Genomic DNA, 17,658 nt, shown 5'->3' with positions numbered 1-17,658 from the left:
TAACAACTGGGATACAGCAGGCCTTTGAACTCTAGTAATACTATCTACCTCTTGGGGCTGTCATGAGAATCAAATCTGATAAAGTAAGTGGTTTTTAAAGACTTGAAGACGCCCTAGAGAATCTTTTGAAAGCTATGGATTTATTCTGTTTACTAAACTTTGTGTAGGCACATACAAACTTTCAACATATAATTTCAAGAGTCTCAGATTCCTTTAAGCTCACCCAAACAACCCATTTTAAGAACCTTTAAAGGGTTATGTCTTAGTTCTTAATACTAGTACCTAGAAGACTGCCTGGCTGCTAGCCCAGTGATGCCTGCGTGAATGCTTCACTTCTGAAATGGCAATTATGCCTGCTTTCATTTCAGGTTCTCAAACAAAAGAACTACTAAAACAGATGTTTCCTAAGCCTACACTTAACAATATTAAGAGTAAAACAACATCGAATGCTTACTGAATGCTTACCATGTGTCTGTACTATTCTAATTATTTACATGTATCAACTTATTTGGGCTTCCCTGGTGGCTCAGTAGTAAAGAATCCACCTGATAATGCAGGAGGTGCGGGTTCGATCCCTGGGTCGGGAAGATCCCTTGGAAAAGGAAATGGCAACCCACTTCAGTGTTCTTGCCTGGGAAATCCCATGGACAGAGGAGCCTGGGGGGCTACAGTCCGTGGGGTCACAAAGAGTTGAACACGACTTAGAAACTAAACAACAACAATCAACTTGTTTAATCTTCACAGTGACTTTGTGATGTGGGAAACTAATTATTATTCCCTGTGGCAGCCAGTCTCCGTATGCAAGTATGAGAAAATGGCCATGAAACAGGCTGTACATAAGAAATTAATTATCAAGATGGACAATATGTTCTCATTATTTAAAAAAAAACTAAAGAAGAGAGAGAAAAAAGAATTTAGAAAAATTTGGAAAAGAGCCACAATTTTTATAGTGATAACCTATGGAGAGTGAGATAAATTGAAATTCTCTAACAAGATTTTTTTATATTATTTGAATTTTGTTTCAGTGAGTATATACTCTTACAATTAAAATCTCAAATAAAGAGATAAAAAGGCTAAAAAAGGGAAACCATGGACAGTCCACTCCATACTCATAACCTATAATGGTTTTCTATTGTCCATTAGATCAAATTCGATTAAGCTATTTTGACATTTACATTTAATATTGACATATTAATGTTCTCTACCAGGTAACTTCAACGTATCTGGCCAACACTTTTGGGTAACAGCTTTACTGAGATATTTTCATACCATACAATTCACCCACTTACAAGTATAGAATTCAGTGCTTTTTGGTATAGTCACAGGTTTGTGCAGCCATTACCCAAAACAACTTGAGAAAATTCCACTACTCCAAAAAGAAGCCCCACACCAATTAGCAGTCATTCTGTTTCCTCTGAATCCACCCCAGCCTTTGACAACCACTATTTTCTATCTCTATGGATTTGTCTATTATAGAGATTTCATATAAATGAAATTACACCATATGTGGTCTTTGGAGACTTAAAAAATTTTTCCTTAGTATTCCTCCAATTATTGTGAAATTAATTACTTCTAAGTCTCAAGTCCAACTTGTTCTTTCCCTATTACCTTGCTCACAATGTGCCCCTTTTCTAAAATTTCTTCTCCTTCCAAAGCAATCCACTCCAAGACTTGAAGCTCAAGATGTTTGCTTTTAGACTCTTCTCATTCAAAACACTTTCTTAATTAACCCTGATCATGTTCCTTTGATCTACCTTTTTAAAAATTATTTCTTTTCCATATATACATCTTATAGTTGTGTATAAATGTAATCACATCATACTCCACCCCACCATTTCTTCATTATTTGAGCCCTCATTCCCCTTCCCTCCTTCTACCCACATTAGAACCATCCCCATGATTTGTATTCTATTAAGTAAACTTCCCCTTTATGGATCACAGCGTGTCATGGGGGAAGGAGCTTGCGTAACTCAATGAAGCTGTGAGCCACGCTGTGCAGGGCTACCCAAGACAGACAGTCAGAAGAGCTCTGACAAAATGTGGTTTACTGGAGAAGGGAATGGCAAGTCACTCCAGTATTCTTGCTGTGAGAACCCCATGAACAGTATGAAAAGGCTTTTTAAAAAGATACGACACTGGAAGATGAGCCCCCCAGGCTGGAAGGTGTCAAAGATGCTACTGTAGAAAGCAGAGGCAATTACGGACATGAATCTAAACAAACTCCGGGAGATAGTGGAGGACAAAGGAGCCTGGCCTGCTACAGTCCAGGGGATCACAAAGAGTTGGACATGACTTAGTAACTAAACAACAACAACAACAGGACTTAGTGGCTGAACAACATCATATCCTTTCCTATTTTTCTCAATATTCATATAAACACATACACATTACCTCCATTTAGGGTTTTATGAGTTCCTAGTGTTTTACAAAAATGGGACACCACAGTCTTTTCTTCACATTGCTTTTCTAACACAATACCTCATAGAAATCCCTCCCACCAACTCATCTGGCATAACTTCAACTCATTCTGCTTGATGTCTCCGTATTATTTCTTGGGGCACTGTATCATAATTTCCTGATTAATTTCCCTACTGGTAGGCACTCATATAACTTTCTGGTTTCTGCTGCAATAATAAATATCTTTATACTCATACCCACAGGGTGCCTTCCCGCCCTATGGACACTGGTGCTCTTCCTTCTGTAGGACAGTCAGTCCCAGGAGAGCGACTGCGGGATCCAAGTTCCCCGAGCTTTCTCAGTGCTCACGTCCAGTCCATGCAACTCAGTTGTTTCTGACTACTTGGGAAGCGTCTAGTTGTGTTACCTGTAGCTGTACCTCATTAATAATTTTTAACTTTTATTTACCTACAATAGAAACATTGACATTTTTGTTAATATTAACGAAATTGGGGAGAAACAAAATAGATGAATGAAGGGCCTTGTGACAATTGAATCTGCAAAGCAACAGAGCTGGTCCTAGAAGAGCTCAGGTCGTATTTTTTTCTCTCAGGATTAAGTTGGCTAAGAGTACCCTAGGGCTCCACTGCAGAATACTGAACTTTATACCAGAGCCTAAGAATAGCTTAACTTATTTATCTCCCTGATAATTACTCACTTTAAGTCAGCTACTGTTACTCAATATTGGAAATTTCCTGGTTTACCACAAACAGCAGATACTCTTTTCTAAAAGCAGAGGCTGGTTATAACAAGTGAATTATCCAACTTTTCCTTTTTTTTTGTTTTCCTTTTGTCCCTTTCCTGTGCTTCACTTTTGGTTATTTCACAGCTTTAGTCCATGTAATAAAACTAAACTTAAAAAATCAATTCATTTTTTGTTTTTAAAAAAAAATTTTGAAAGAAAACTCACAATATTAATGATCTTAATTAATGAGTTATCTCATTTTCATTAATAACAGAGTATACACATAATATATTAAGAAGTAACTTCTGAAAAAAGAGAAAAATTATTTAAAAATTAAAGCAGGATAGCAAAACCATCTTTCACATCCTTCAAACATTTATCATTGCTGAATGTAATTTCATACAAATGACTATATGAGAAATATTTAAAACACTGGCTACATTTCTCCAAGCTTACTAATTATAAACACTATAGAGTGACTATTAACTAAATGCTTCTAAACTTCTGAAATTCCAAGGAACTCTTGGTCACAACAGAAAAATTATCCAAGAAAAAAACATACTTTTTCTTATCAATTGAAGGAGGGGGTAAAAGTGTGATAAAGCAATGAACTTTAACCCTAGAGGTAAACCTGACAGTTATTATGGCCTTTGATAATAGAGCTAATCATTATAGTCAACGTAGCCTGAATTTCTTCAGATAAAATTGTATCTGAATAGACTTTATGGATGATTTCATCAAACTGTAAAGTATTAAAAGGCAGAGTCAGTATTTTATCACGTGAAGTCAATTAAGGATAGAGTGGCTACTCGAACAAGCTTATTTAGCCAATCAAATGCCTAGATGTCACAATCTGGACTCTGTAAATAGCAAAGTCTCATAATCAATCTTGAGAGTCGGGTGCCAAGAAGAAAAGCTCTTCCAGGATATCGAGAACTGGGCCTCTGAAGACAATAAGAAAAATGTTCTTCATATTTTATCAGCCAGGAGAAAACCCAGAGAAGAAAGTTTTAGGAAGACTGAAAATGGATGGAAATATGCAAGTCTTTGCTACAATCTAGGTATGTATTTTAATTACTTCCTGAAACTAACTAGGTTAGGATTTTTTTCTCTTCTGGCTGTGCCGTGTGGCATGTGAGTTCTTAATTCCCCAGGAATTGCACCTGTGCCCCCTGCAGTGGAAGGGAGGAGTCTAAACCACTGGACTGCCAGGGAAGTCCCTAGGTTAGGATTTTAACATGATCTGATTTGAAGAAGTGTCCTTGAATGCTATTTAATATTAGGTAGCTTTTATTGTGTAATAAGGAAGAAGTGCATAAAATGATCTATTACTATATAGCTGGAAAACGGGGATAAAGAAAAAGCTAACAAACATTTCCTTTACAACATAAAACGAAGATGTCTCTGAAAAAAATGAAATGACCAAATAAGTAATTGAAAAAAATCTCTAAATGGATTTTATCTGCATACACTGAGCAAAAAACAAGCCAGAGAAAAAGGGTTCATACTGTATGATCTCCCTTACACAAAACTCACAAACAGGCAAAACAATCATGCTGCTAGGAACGAGACCAGTGGTTAAGGATGGAGGTGGAACTGACTAGAAGGGTATGAGAGGACCTTCTAGGGTGATGGCAATCTTCTCTATCTTGAATGGAGTATGAGTTATATTGTTGTATGTAGGTATAAGGACGACCATTACCCTTATAAAAGTATTTACATGAAAGCCCCGAATCGTCTGGCTTTCTCTCACAATGACAAGAATGAGTTTCGAGCGATTCAGGGGACTTTTATTATTCAGCTTCTTTTTTTTTCTCATTTATTTTTTTATTAGTTGGAGACTAATTACTTTACAAAATTGTAGTGGTTTTTGTCATACATTGACATGAATCAGCCATGGATTTACATGTATTCCCCATCCCCATCCCCTCTCCCACCTTTATTCAGCTCTTTAGAAGATTCCCAATTCTTTCCTGGGCTAGATTCATGCTAATCTTTACCTCAGAGAATTTCTTGATATGGATGAGAAATATGCACAAAGGTGTTTCTGTAATATCTATAACAGTATAAAAATCTCACCCCACTGAAGTAAATCTTGATCTTTTAGATATTATTAAAGTCAATGATGTTTAACAAAACTTAAAAAAAAAAATACACCCCTTGCTTAAGGCTACAATAAACTATCACTAAAGATGATAACTAACTGGTTTTGAAACTTTTCAGTGAAGATGATTTGAGAATGACTATGTATAATCCACTCTAGAACCTTTCTTTTCATCATTTTAAATATTACACTTGACAATAACTGTATTTGATAAGGGACAAATAAGTCCATGGTAAAGGCATTCCCTCAAATTCTGGGCCACACAGTTGTGTTCTGATTATGTACCGGTGAATCCAGTCACTGTTGTAGTTGAAAGAAAACCAAGAAGTGGCCCTGCATAGGTCAGACAAGTCATTCTGACAAGCCCAACTCTTTGAATGACCCCCTTTAAAGATCCAAACTAAAAAAATAAAAAATAAATAAAAAAATAAAGATCCAAACTATATCACATATTCAAAAATTAATTTTGCTTAGGAACATAAAAATGTTAGAAACATAGGTTTTTGGAAATAATTCTTAATTAGGCACTAATTTTTCCTATCCTCTGGAAGGGAACTGTTGATGAAGCTGCACACCTTGCAATGTCAGGAAACTATCTAAGTGTCTTTCCTTTACAGATACTATCAAAGAAAACTCATGGTTCATAATGGTATTTAATTCAGAATGCCTTCCTTCATGGAACCCCTTTTCTTGCTGGTGATAGATAATAAGTAGAAGGCATGTTAATGATCAGGAAGGATGAACTGACACTTCTGTCTCTACAGACATGGTTCTTAACATGGAGATGGCAATGTCATAAAAAGAAGAAATAGTCTATAATGCTCAGACTTCTTTAAGCAAAGGAAAAGTTTAGAAATCACTGAGAGGACTTGGGGGAGTGAATCTGACTCTTTATTCCCATCTTAAGCAGTAGTAAGCACAGCCAACATAGAACTCCTTTATCTCCCATGTCTTTCTGCTGATATCTTCCAAGTTACTGTTGCTTTAGGAAATGCATAGGTATGGTAAAAGAAATACAGGGAAATTAAAAATTCAGAAGGTGCTGATTCAGTAATTTCACTTCTAAGAATTTTGGGTTTTTCCTTTTTTTGCCACATGGCTTGTGGGATCTTAGTTCCCTGACCAGGGACTGAACCTGAGCCACCGCAGTGAAAGTACTGAGTCCTAATCACTGGACTGCCTGGGAAGTCCCGCTAAGAATTTACTTTAAGGAAATAACTGATCAGTATATAGAGTGTGTATACATGCACACATAATTCTATGTAAGAAATAAGTCTAGAAAGATAATGCACTAAAATCTCAATAGTTGCTTTCTCTAAATGGTAGAATTATAAGTAATTTTTTTAAAAGAAATTATGCTTATCTGTATTCTTTAATTTGCCTATAATATATATAGAACTTGTATAATAATTAGGAAAGTGACTAAGATATTTTCCAAAAGTTTAAAGTACTGGCAAGTATTGGGAAAATATGCCAAACACAAAACCTTTGGGAGCAAAACATGTAATAGAAACATAATTTTATATTTCAAACTATTAAACTGACGTTAGCTCTATAAAAGAGATTTTAAAAAAAGGATTACATGTCTTTTAATTTTTCTTAATAACTGACTTTTCCTACACCCCACAATTATTTTAACACTTTGATAAGTTCTGCATCTCTATATGGTGATTAATACTTCAGAAACTATGTATGTGATAGCTTCTTTTACAATGATAATTCTCTTTTAAAATTCCATCTACTTCTATCCCTTCTCACTTATGCCAATCCTTATTATCCAGGAGAATCAAGATTATGATGTGTATTCCTTTCTCCCATAGTTTATATGAACATATGAACTTGTATGTGTATATTTGTTCATACTCACTTTTTACATAGTTATCATGCACATTAACAGAAATAGCCTAGACAGAGGCCATCACCTTGAGGATATGATTACTAGTTTCAAGGCCTGGAAAATGCAGCTCACCATGTAAAAGCATCTCACCACGAGAAATCAGTAATTTTCAAAGCTGGTAAAACTTAATATCAAACTGAAGCTACAGGCAAGTTGACTGGATAGAGAAATATTTAAATTAGTACCAACTGTACTGCTACAAAGCTTACCTTACAGCTTTGAAAAACTCTGATTTCTTGTGTGTTTCAGTGGTGAGCTGCATTTCCTGAGTCTCAGCCGACTTCCCAGCAGGAACTCTAGTCTGATGAAGAATCAGCAACAGGAAGCCCTCACTGAGAGACACACTGGTATCATTCACTGAGTGGAGATAGTGAAAGAGCAACATATTTCCAAAGGCAATTCAGATTGTATTAATAATCTAGGCTTACACAGTAAATACAGATTTAACTTTCACGGCAGAAGCCTGGGAAAACCTGACTGCATTTTCTACAAAACATCTGGTTTCATCCTATCTGCCTCTTTGGGATGATATTCATTCATCATAGTTCATCCCTTAACTGTCTCTTTGAAAAAACAAAAGAAAGAAACCTTAGGTATGGATGTGAACAATAGTAATGACATATCTTCTAGCAGCAACATTGGAATCTTAAAGTAGAAAAAAAAAATCAGTGAGGTAAACCTTTACCAATTTATAAAAATTAGTGAAGTAAACTTTTATCAACTTTTTGTATCACCTTTATCACCGTTACCACCTCTCAAAGTTGGGACAACAACATCCAGAAATCTTGTGTAATCTCTATAGAAATATTTTTGTTAATACTGAAATGAGCATTTCATGCTTTCAAGAAAAATGTTTCCTAAAATGTTTTTAACACAGTTCACAATGAATCAATAGTCAGAACACAGTTCTAGAAATCATGTTTTAGGAAACGTTTCTTTAAAAAACATCTTGAAATATGTATTTTTTTCACTGACACTTTTGAATTTTAGCCTAATCATATTTATTGCCCTGGATGGTCCTGTCTAAACAGTACTATTAGCCCTACAGCTATTTAAATTTCCATTAAGAAATTCTACTGGATGGCATGGTCCTAGACAAAGCATCTGAAGAGAGAGACTGTCATTACAGTTCAAAGGCCTTACCTGGTCTGAGGAGGTGTGGGTGTGTAAAGGGGCTGGGCTGGCCTAAGTATCGGTTTGGAATCCTCCTCTGTGGGATGGGCTGCAGGGAGTATCTTCGCTGTGAACATGACAAGCATCCTGAAGGAGAAATAAGGACGATGAAATACAACAGTGCATCTAGCTAGTCCTCACAGTATAGACACATAGTTATGTCTCCAGCAGTAGGCTGCTTCAGAAACATGCAAATTAGCATCTCCTTCAATATTTACATGGCCCTTCCTCTGAGCCAGCCAGAGCATGTGCTGGGCCTCAGGGATATAGAAATAAGATTATTTTTACCTTAAGTGACTTTAGTCTACTATTACATAATAGAGGCATATACACACACAGTATGATTAGCATATGAATAAGGAGCTATGGGAACAGAAGAAAGGAAACAAACAAAAGCGGGGAAGAGGTAGGAAGCATTTCATTGAAGTAGTGTCATGCTGTGCCCTAAAATTCAGAATAAGTGAACGTTTTTACTGAGAATATGTGAGGTCTGGGAAAATATGCACATACTATCTCATTTAACCTTGGAATGTTAGAGCTAGATGAAATAATGTATGAAAAATGCTTAATTACAGTTAGTACAAGAAGCTACTAAGCTTCAATACTAGTACTGAAGCAGTTCATTCAGTTCAGTTGCTCAGTCGTGTCCGACTCTCTGAGAATCCATGAACCGCTGCACCCCAGGCCTCCCTGTCTATCACCAACTCCCGGAGTCCAACCAAACCCATGTCCATCGAGTCGATGACGCCATCCAACCATCTCATCCTCTGTTGTCCCCTTCTCCTCCTGCCCTCAATCTTTCCCAGCATCAGGGTCTTTTCCAATGAGTCAGCCCTTCACATCAGGTAGCCAAAGTATTGGAGTTTCAGCTTCAACATTAGTCCTTCCAATGAACACCCAGGACTGATCTCCTTTAGGATGGACTGGTTGGATCTCCTTGCACTCCAAGGGGACTCTCAAGAGTCTTCTCCAACACCACAGTTCAAAAGCATCAATTCTTTGGCACTCAGCTTTCTTTATAGTCCAACTCTCACATCCATACATGAATATTAGAGTTTAATACTCTAGTATTCAACGAGATCTATTAAGTGTGTGACTGGCACATGCTGGAAAAAACACAAGAATAACCTAAGACTATCTGCCCTGGTCTTAAAAGAATATGTAGTCTAGTGGATGTGAGACAGAGCAATACCACATGGTGAGCACTGTGGTGGATTCATACACAAGGTTTCTGCGCGCACAAAGACCAAAACAACGCTGTAGGAAGGCACAATGACAAAGACAGGACACAGAGCTCTGGGGAACAGAGAAGCACACAAAAGGTGCTCATGTGGGGCTGCAGAAGTAGGTGACGCCTAGTGTGAGCAGGAATTAGTCAGGTGAAAGCGACAAGCGGAGTGGAAGGTATCATGAATGAGACATGAAAGGGAAGGCATAGAAGACACTGTGCTTACTAAGGCAAGAGAGACGGAAAGAGTTTCAGGTCAGTGCTGCTGCTGGAGGGAGAGTAAAATATCGGCAAGGTAAGGATCAGACAACTAAAGGCTTTGTACACCAAACTAAGGAATTAGATTTTTAACTGTCACATGAGGTTGGCATTATCGCTTTAAAAGAAAAAAAAAAAACAAATAAGGAATTAGATTCTGAAGTAATTTGTGCAATGTTGGCTCATACGGTAAAAAAGCCTGCCTGCAAAGCAGGAGACCCAGGTTTGATGCCCGGGTCGGGAAGATCCCCTGGAGAAGGGAAGGGGAACCCACTCTAGTTTTTTTTTTTCTCCACTCTAGTATTCTTGCCTGGAGAATCCCATGGACAGAGAAGCCTTGCAGGCTACAGTCCATAGAGTCACAAAGAGTCAGACATGACTGAGCAACTAACACTTTAACTTTCTCATGCAGTACTTAGGAAGCTAGGATTTAAACTCAGGGTTTTTTTTTTTTTTTTTTTTCATTTATTTTTTTTAGTTGGATGTTAGTTACTTTACAATATTGTAGTGGTTTGTGCCATACATTGACATGAATCAGCCATGGATTTAAACTCAGTTTTAACTTAAAAATCTTTGCTCTTTCCCCTCCACCCTGCCACTCAGTAAGTCCTCTTTGCCAAATTCCCAATGACACAATTAGTGCCATACAATCTCCCTGTGAACACACAATCACTCCAACAGCAAAACGCAAAAGTCTACATCAAGTTAAAGGTTCTAGCAGGGATCATAAATTAGGAATGACAGTGGATGTATTTAAATTTCACCGAGTACTATTCTTCCTATGATTGTTATTTTTAATCCCTATTCCATTAAAAAAGTTTGTCTCAGTGCACTAAAATGGTTTTATCACTGCAATATTTTACATGGTAGCCCCCAAAAGATATGTCTATACTGTAATCCCCAGACCCCGTGACTGTTAATTTGGAAGAAAGGTTTCTGCAGATGTAGAACTAAATTAAGGAACTTGAGATAAAAAGATCATCCTGAAAAAAAAAAAAAAAAAGATCATCCTGCATTATCTGGATCAGTCCTAAATCCAATGACCTGTGTCCTTACAAGAGAGATGCAGAAGAAGTGAGACAGAAGAGAAGGAAGCAATGTAACCACAGAGGCAGAAACAGGAGTGATGTGGCCACAAGCCAAGGAATACTTAGAGTCACCAGAAGCTGGAAGACGTAAAGGATGGAGTCCCTCCTAGAGCCTTTGGAAGGAATGGAGCCCTGCTGACACACGATGTCAAGCTTCTGGTCTCCAGAACTGTGAGACAATATATATATATTTTTTAATGTCTTTATTTTTTAAAACTTTTGGTTGTGCTGGGTCTTCATTGCTGCGCGCGGTTTCCTCCAGGTGCGGAGAGCGGGGGCTCCTCTGCTGTGGAGCGTGAGCTTCTCACTGGGCGGCTTCTCCAGGCCCGGAGCACGGGCTCCAGGTGCAGGCGGCAGTAGCTGTAGCACTTGGGCTCAGCAGTTGCGGCACATGGGCTTAGTTGCTCCGCTGCATATGGAATCTTCCTGGACCAGGGATCGAAACTATGTTCCCTGCACTGGCAGGGGAAGTCTTATCCACTGGACCACCAGGGAAGTCCTCTACTGTCATAAACAGACATGTCCGTGTTAATTTATTATGGTAGTCTCAGGAAACCAATACAATGGTTTTCTAAGGTTGAAATAAGTATGTCAACTGCTTGGGTACTTTTTCAGAGTTCACAAATTCTTCATTTTTCCAAACCAATACATGGAAGAACTGAGAAGTTATTAAGGCTCAGTAACCCTGAGGTCATATTATGCAAGGGGCATGTTGCGGCCATACTACAACATGTTCCACTGGTTTATGGGGCACTGTTTGAGGCTTCTAGGAAAACATGGGAGAAACAGTCCAGAGGGTTAAGGATGGTCTGGTTTGACTCTGGACTAGCGCCATTTAGAAGGTCTGGTCCCAAGAAGGTCTGCTCCCAAGCCCGGAATGACACCACATGCAGCCCTCTGACATAAGCTTTTAAGTCTGCTTGCCACACAATCAGTATCCTAACGTCTCCTAGCAGTGGTCCAAGGTAATAACATTACCCTCGATGTAAAACTCCTATTTATAGTCACTGCCTCTACCACCAGCACCAGCAGAGCCTGAGCTGAGAGGAAACCACAGTTCTCACTCCCTAGAGCAGCCCTTTCCAACCATCTGTTAAAAACATGGTAGATTACTACACCAAGTTCTAGGATTGCAGAGACATGCTTCACCTAAGGATATTAAAAAGGCTTATTGAAAAGTGGCACTTAAATGGCACCCGGATAAAAATCCAGAAAACAAAGAAGCCGAGGGAAAATTCAAAGAAGTAGCTGAGGCATATGAGGTATTATCACATGGTGAAAAACGGGACATTTACGATAAATATGGCAAGGAGGGATTAAATGGTGAAGGTGGAAGTGATTTCGATGATTCTTCTGAATATGGCTTCACATTCCATAAGCCAGATGATGTCTTTAAAGAAATTTTTGGTGAAAGGGATCCATTTTCATTTCATTTCTTTGAAGACTCACTTGAAGACCTTTTAAATAATTCAAGGAGCTCCTATGGAAGCAGAAACAGAGGTGCAAGATCCTTTTTCTCTACATCCAGTGAATATCCAGTTTTTGAGAGATTTTCTTCATATGACACAGGATATACACCATTTGGTTCACTGGGCCCCGAGGGACTTTATTCATTTTCTTCCCTGGCATTTGATGATAGTGGGATGGACAACTATGTTACTGTTACAACTTCAGGTAAGACTGTTAATGGCAGAAATACCAATACAAAAAGAATTATTGAGGATGACCTAGAAAGAGATGAAGACAATGATGAGTTGAAGTCCTTTCTTTCAAATGGTGTGGCAGATGAAGAGGGCTTTGCTGAAGAATGCAGTTGGAGAAGACAGTCATTCAACAATTATTCACCAAAGTCCTGTAGCCCCAAACATGCAAACAATGATGAGCAGGGTATAACTTGGGTCACCAACAACTGGAATCCCTCTATTTTCTCAGCAGGATTCAAAGAAGGTGGTAAGAGAAAAAAAAGAAGCATAAAGAAGTACAGAAGAAGAAGTCAACGAAAAGGAATCATTAAATTGATTCTTCAGACACATTATGTTCATATAACATTTGAACCCAACTCTCTGTGTGTTTCTGTTAATCAGTTTTGTAGATGATATTTGTTTAATATTACACTAAGATTATGTTTTTAATGTGCTTAGCAGGCTTGTAGACATCTGATGAGTGGTTGTTTGGATTAGAACAAGATGGTTAGAAAAAGATGAACTGTGGTTAACAGTGATATTAAGAGTTTAGAAAACAGCAAAGATTATTTTACTTTTTGAGATAAATGCTTATATGGGCTTCCCTCATAACTGAGTTGGTAAAGAATCTGCCTGCAATGCAGCAGACCCCAGTTTGATTCCTGGGTTGGGAAGATCCGTTGCAGAAGGGATAGGCTACCATTCCAGTATTCTTGGGTTTCCCTTATGACTCAACTGGTAAAGAATCTGCCTGCAATGCTTATATATTATATATATATCATATAAATGCTTATATATTATGAAGTTTTTCTTTAGTCAAGTCTATAATCTATAATCATTCCTTTGATCTAATTAAAGCTACTTTACAGACTTCTGACATACATAAAGCATTAGCAGCTAAAAATGTATTAAAACACAGGGTTCAGTCTACATAGTTATTAATGAGATGACTTTTTTCAATGATCACAGCGCACTTCATACACAATTTAAGACATTATAAATTAAAAATGAAAGTATAAAAGCATTTTAAGTTAAAAATAGCTACACTTATATCTGGATGTCTATGTTCAAAGCTCACTTATTCACAACAGCCAAGAGGTGGAGCGAATTCAAATGTCAATTGACGGATGGATAGATAAATAAAATATTTATACATATAGGCATGTATTATATAAGGCATATCCTATTCAGCATTAGAAAGTAAGGAAACCTTGTTACATGTGACAACATGGATGAACTTTGAGACATTATGATTCTACTTATATGAGGTATCTAAAGTCAAATTCATAGCAACAGAAAGTGGAAATGCGGATACCAGGGGCTGCAGGGAGGAAGAGAAAGCACAGTTAGTGGATACAGATTTAGATTTGCAAGATGAAAAAGTTCTGGAGATCTTTTCACAACTGTTTATTTAAAAATTATTAACATGGTAAATTTGATGTTACATGTATTTTCCAAACTCTCTCCAAGTGACCCAGACATGAGACTTATTAGAAAGACTTTTAACCGGCAACCGGGCTTCCCAGGTGGTGCTAATGGTAAAGAACTCAGCTGCCAACGCAGGAGACCTAAGAGATGAAGGTTTGATCCCTGGGTGGGGAAGATTGCCTGGAAAAGGGCATGGCAACCCACTCCGGGATTCTTGCCTGGAGAATCCTATGGACAGAGGGGCATGGCGGGCTACAGTCCGTGGGGTCGCAGAGTCAGACACGACTAAATTGACAGCATGCATGCACGTATTTTACATTTTTTTTTCTTTTAAAGCTTTTCTTCAGAGCAATGTGGCTGTATCATGCATGGGTGGCCATCAGTGACTTATACCAGATAGGAAACTTTCTAATTTTTTGAGTATGTACCCAGGATATAAAAATACATTACTCTAAAATACCACCTTTAGCCACCGCAACCTAGGCTTATGATGGAAGAAAAACAGATGAGTTTCAGAGTTACAGATGTATCAGATATTGAGCAACTGTTTTTATATATTTGCTTCCTTTAAATGAATTTAATTTCAACACAATTACTTCTTAGCTTCCTGTAATTATTTCATTTTCAAAATACACTGCTTTCATCCCATTATTTTTATTATTTCACTCATTCAACAGTATTTTTTTGAGGATCCACTATTTGTGAGGTAGTATCCTAGGTACCTGGGATACAATAATGAACAAACAAAAAACTCTTAGCTGTCACACAGCTTAGACTGGAGAGAGACAATAAACAAATACTAAGTAAAATATGTTAGTCATAGGTGCAAATAAAAAATATCAGGGGCAGGACATAGAAGTTTCGGAGCAAGAGTGTTGAAATTTCAGCCAAGGTAGCCAGGGTGAAATGATGGTTACATGTGAGAAAAGATCTCAGTGAAATGAAGGAGTCAGCCATGTGGATATTTGGTCAAAAGAGGATTCCAGGTAGCAGGACTAGCAAGTCAAATGTCCCTAAAGCATGTTGTATAAGCTGTGTGAGGAACATGGAAGAGATCCACGTGGCCCTTTCTGAGAGCAAGTAGATGAAGTATGAAAGGTAAGAGAAGTCCACAGTATGCAATGACTTTCAGATCACAGTATAAACTACGGTATAACATTTGGGACAGGAAGCCACTGGAGGCTCTGAGCAGAAGAGTGACATAATCTGACGCACTTAAACAGGCCTACTCTGGCAGCTGCAAGTAGGACTTGCCTGGCGGGCCAGTGGTTAAGACTTCACACTTCCACTGCAGGGACTAAGACTCGGTTGCAGAAAGTCAGATACCACTTGGCGACTTAACAATACTGCCTTTCTTGAGCTCCCCTGTCACTTGAGTCAAGACTCTAATCATCATCCTTTGCTATATTCTCATTTGTCTGTTGCTTCTCTATCATCTGACTAGACTATAACTCTAGGCAAGTGGAGATTTGTCCAGAATGACTTCTAACTCAAAAGTTACTAATTGAAGTTATTCTGGCTCAATAAAAAGTTCCAAAAGGACTCTACTAAGTTAGAGTAAGACCGAGCACAAGTATAACAGGAAAGGGACTATATGGAATCACAAAACATTCCTGATTTGCGACTTGTGATACTGTGTTGGTTTCAGTTTCCTATCAGTAAAATATTTGCTCTAACTTATTGGACTTGTGAAGATCCAACAAGATCATTCATTCAGAAAGCCTTTATATGTATGGTGGCGGTGTAGTCGCTAAGTCAACTGAGACCTCATGGTCTTGAGACCCCATGGACTGCTGCCTGCCAGGCTCCTCTGGCCATCGGATTGTCCAGGCAAGAATACTGGAGTGGGTTGCCATTTCCTTCTCCAGGGGATTTTCCCAACCTGAAGACTGGACCCAGGTCTCCTGAACTGCAGGCAGATTCTTCACCAACTGAGCTACCAGAGAATTCCCCTATGTATGTATATTATGATGTTAACAGAAGAGTAGTTAAACTTACTTATTCTACTGAGGCAAAAGGAAGCATGATAAACACATTTTTCAAAGATCTTGGTGTGTATAATCCAGTAAACTAAAAACTTAAACTACAGTCACTCAGCAGTGTCCAACTCTTTGCGACCCCATGCACTATACAGTCCATGGAATTCTCCAGGCCAGAATACTGGAGTGCGTAGCCGTTCCCTCTTCCAGGGGATCTTCCCAAACCAGGGATTGAACCCAGGTCTCCTGCATTGCAGGTGGATTCTTTACCAGCTGAGTCACCATGGAAGCCCTGGTGTAATCTAGTACCTTGTCCTAAACCTCGATTAATCAGGTTTCACACAAACTCTCAACAAATACAAAAAAAGAAAAAGAAAAGTCACAAGTAAATCAATGGTTCCAGCTCTAAGTCATAAGCTATGGCCTTTGTGTTCAAGACTGACTAACAGCATATGTATTCACCTACTTTCGATGGAGAGGGACAGATTTCTGCAGCCTAGCTATTAGAAGCAAAGAGCAAGTTCTGTGCACTGGACATTACTTTTTATTTTTGTATTTTAGAGTCAGGAGTAAGTATTGATATAATTACATCCCACTGTCAATAAATTCAAGTATAGCAACACAATAAATAAATGCCAAGACACAGCCTTGGTGTCACAGACCACATGCTCTGGTGCACACACTGTTCACCTATCATCCCAAAAAACTAAAATATGACCCAATGGCAGATCTGCCTGAAAGGCAGACGATTCAGCTTTCACCGATCAAGTTTCATGTTCATTGCATTAATTCCTCACGACACAATACACCCTAAAAATGTCCCCTCCCATATTCCCAGAATACTCTACTTTGCCTTTACAAACAAAACTTTCAGACATAAAAAGCCTCAGGAGTATTTCCAATCATTACCTCTTCCAAGAGAAACTACTCTTGGAAGTAGAAATACAAAAGGATTTGTATTATTAAACGTAACGTTTCATGTCCATTTCGTGAGAGCCAGCTCTCACGTCAACTCTTTGAAAACACGAAAATACGATTTTAAGTTATCCTAAACTTATTAGGTTATCCTAACAAGAGCTACCTGATGAGAGACACCTTGTCACCAGAACAACTGATAACTGACACAAGTTTCTTGAGTCTGCATGACTTAATCCCTCGGGGAAGACAGCAGACACTTTTCTCTCTGCAGTCATTTCAACTCCCAGACTACCTCGACGGTAGAGAGAACACCGGGCCCACCCTTTCTCAGGGGCAGAAGGAGGAAGAGAAGAAATCGAGGCGTGGAAGTCCCGGTAGAAGGGTCCGCCGAAGCAGGGGTCGCCTGAGACCAACTTGGATCCCGCTTGGCGCGCCTCAGGCTTCGCAGAGCAAGCTCCGGAGGGGACACTGTGGGAGGTTAAGTCTAACCTGAGAAGCTGCGGGCGCTTGCTACCGCGGGAACAAGCCTAGTTGCCGAGAATAGCCAAGGCATAACTGCCACGCTCAGGCGTCAGGAAGGAAACGAGAAAAACTGCCGGAGAAGCGGTCGCCAGCAGGGCTGTGTCGCCAGGAAACCTGGCCAGGCGCCCCTCCCCTTCCGGCCGGCGCCGCTCGCCGGGCTTTCCTCCCACAGCGGCGCAGTATGTTTACGTCACGCCCGGAGCTGTAAGGGCCGCTCCGGCTGGAGGGCCATCTTGGTG

At 38.9% G+C, this 17,658-nt stretch overlaps 2 protein-coding genes across 4 annotated transcripts in view; one reads left to right on the top strand and one right to left on the bottom strand.

Annotated features, from left to right (window-relative positions):
• XPNPEP3 (X-prolyl aminopeptidase 3) overlaps window positions 1-17,553 on the bottom strand; it is a 39,919-nt gene extending 22,366 nt beyond the window's left edge. For 2 of the 3 annotated variants that reach the window (XM_065944518.1, XM_065944527.1), the window contains exons 1-2: window positions 17,387-17,553; window positions 8,287-8,403 (exon numbers count right to left, since the gene is read on the bottom strand). In XM_065944518.1, coding sequence (XP_065800590.1) covers window positions 8,287-8,403; window positions 17,387-17,450 — 181 coding nt within the window. In that variant the 5' untranslated portion in view covers window positions 17,451-17,553. Of the gene's footprint in view, window positions 1-7,352; window positions 7,501-8,286; window positions 8,404-17,386 lie in introns of those variants that run through there. The other variant, XM_065944538.1, reaches the window with a different exon arrangement.
• Window positions 11,992-12,904, top strand: DNAJB7 (DnaJ heat shock protein family (Hsp40) member B7). Its single transcript, XM_065923941.1, is given in 3 exon segments — window positions 11,992-12,006; window positions 12,009-12,843; window positions 12,846-12,904. Coding segments are annotated over 3 exon segments (909 nt in total).
• Window positions 17,554-17,658: the final 105 nt, after the last annotated feature.

Source organism: Muntiacus reevesi, chromosome 1 (genome assembly GCF_963930625.1).
Source record: "Muntiacus reevesi chromosome 1, mMunRee1.1, whole genome shotgun sequence".
NCBI classification, from domain to species: domain Eukaryota; kingdom Metazoa; phylum Chordata; class Mammalia; order Artiodactyla; family Cervidae; genus Muntiacus; species Muntiacus reevesi.
This window is presented reverse-complemented; position numbering and strand designations above follow the sequence as displayed.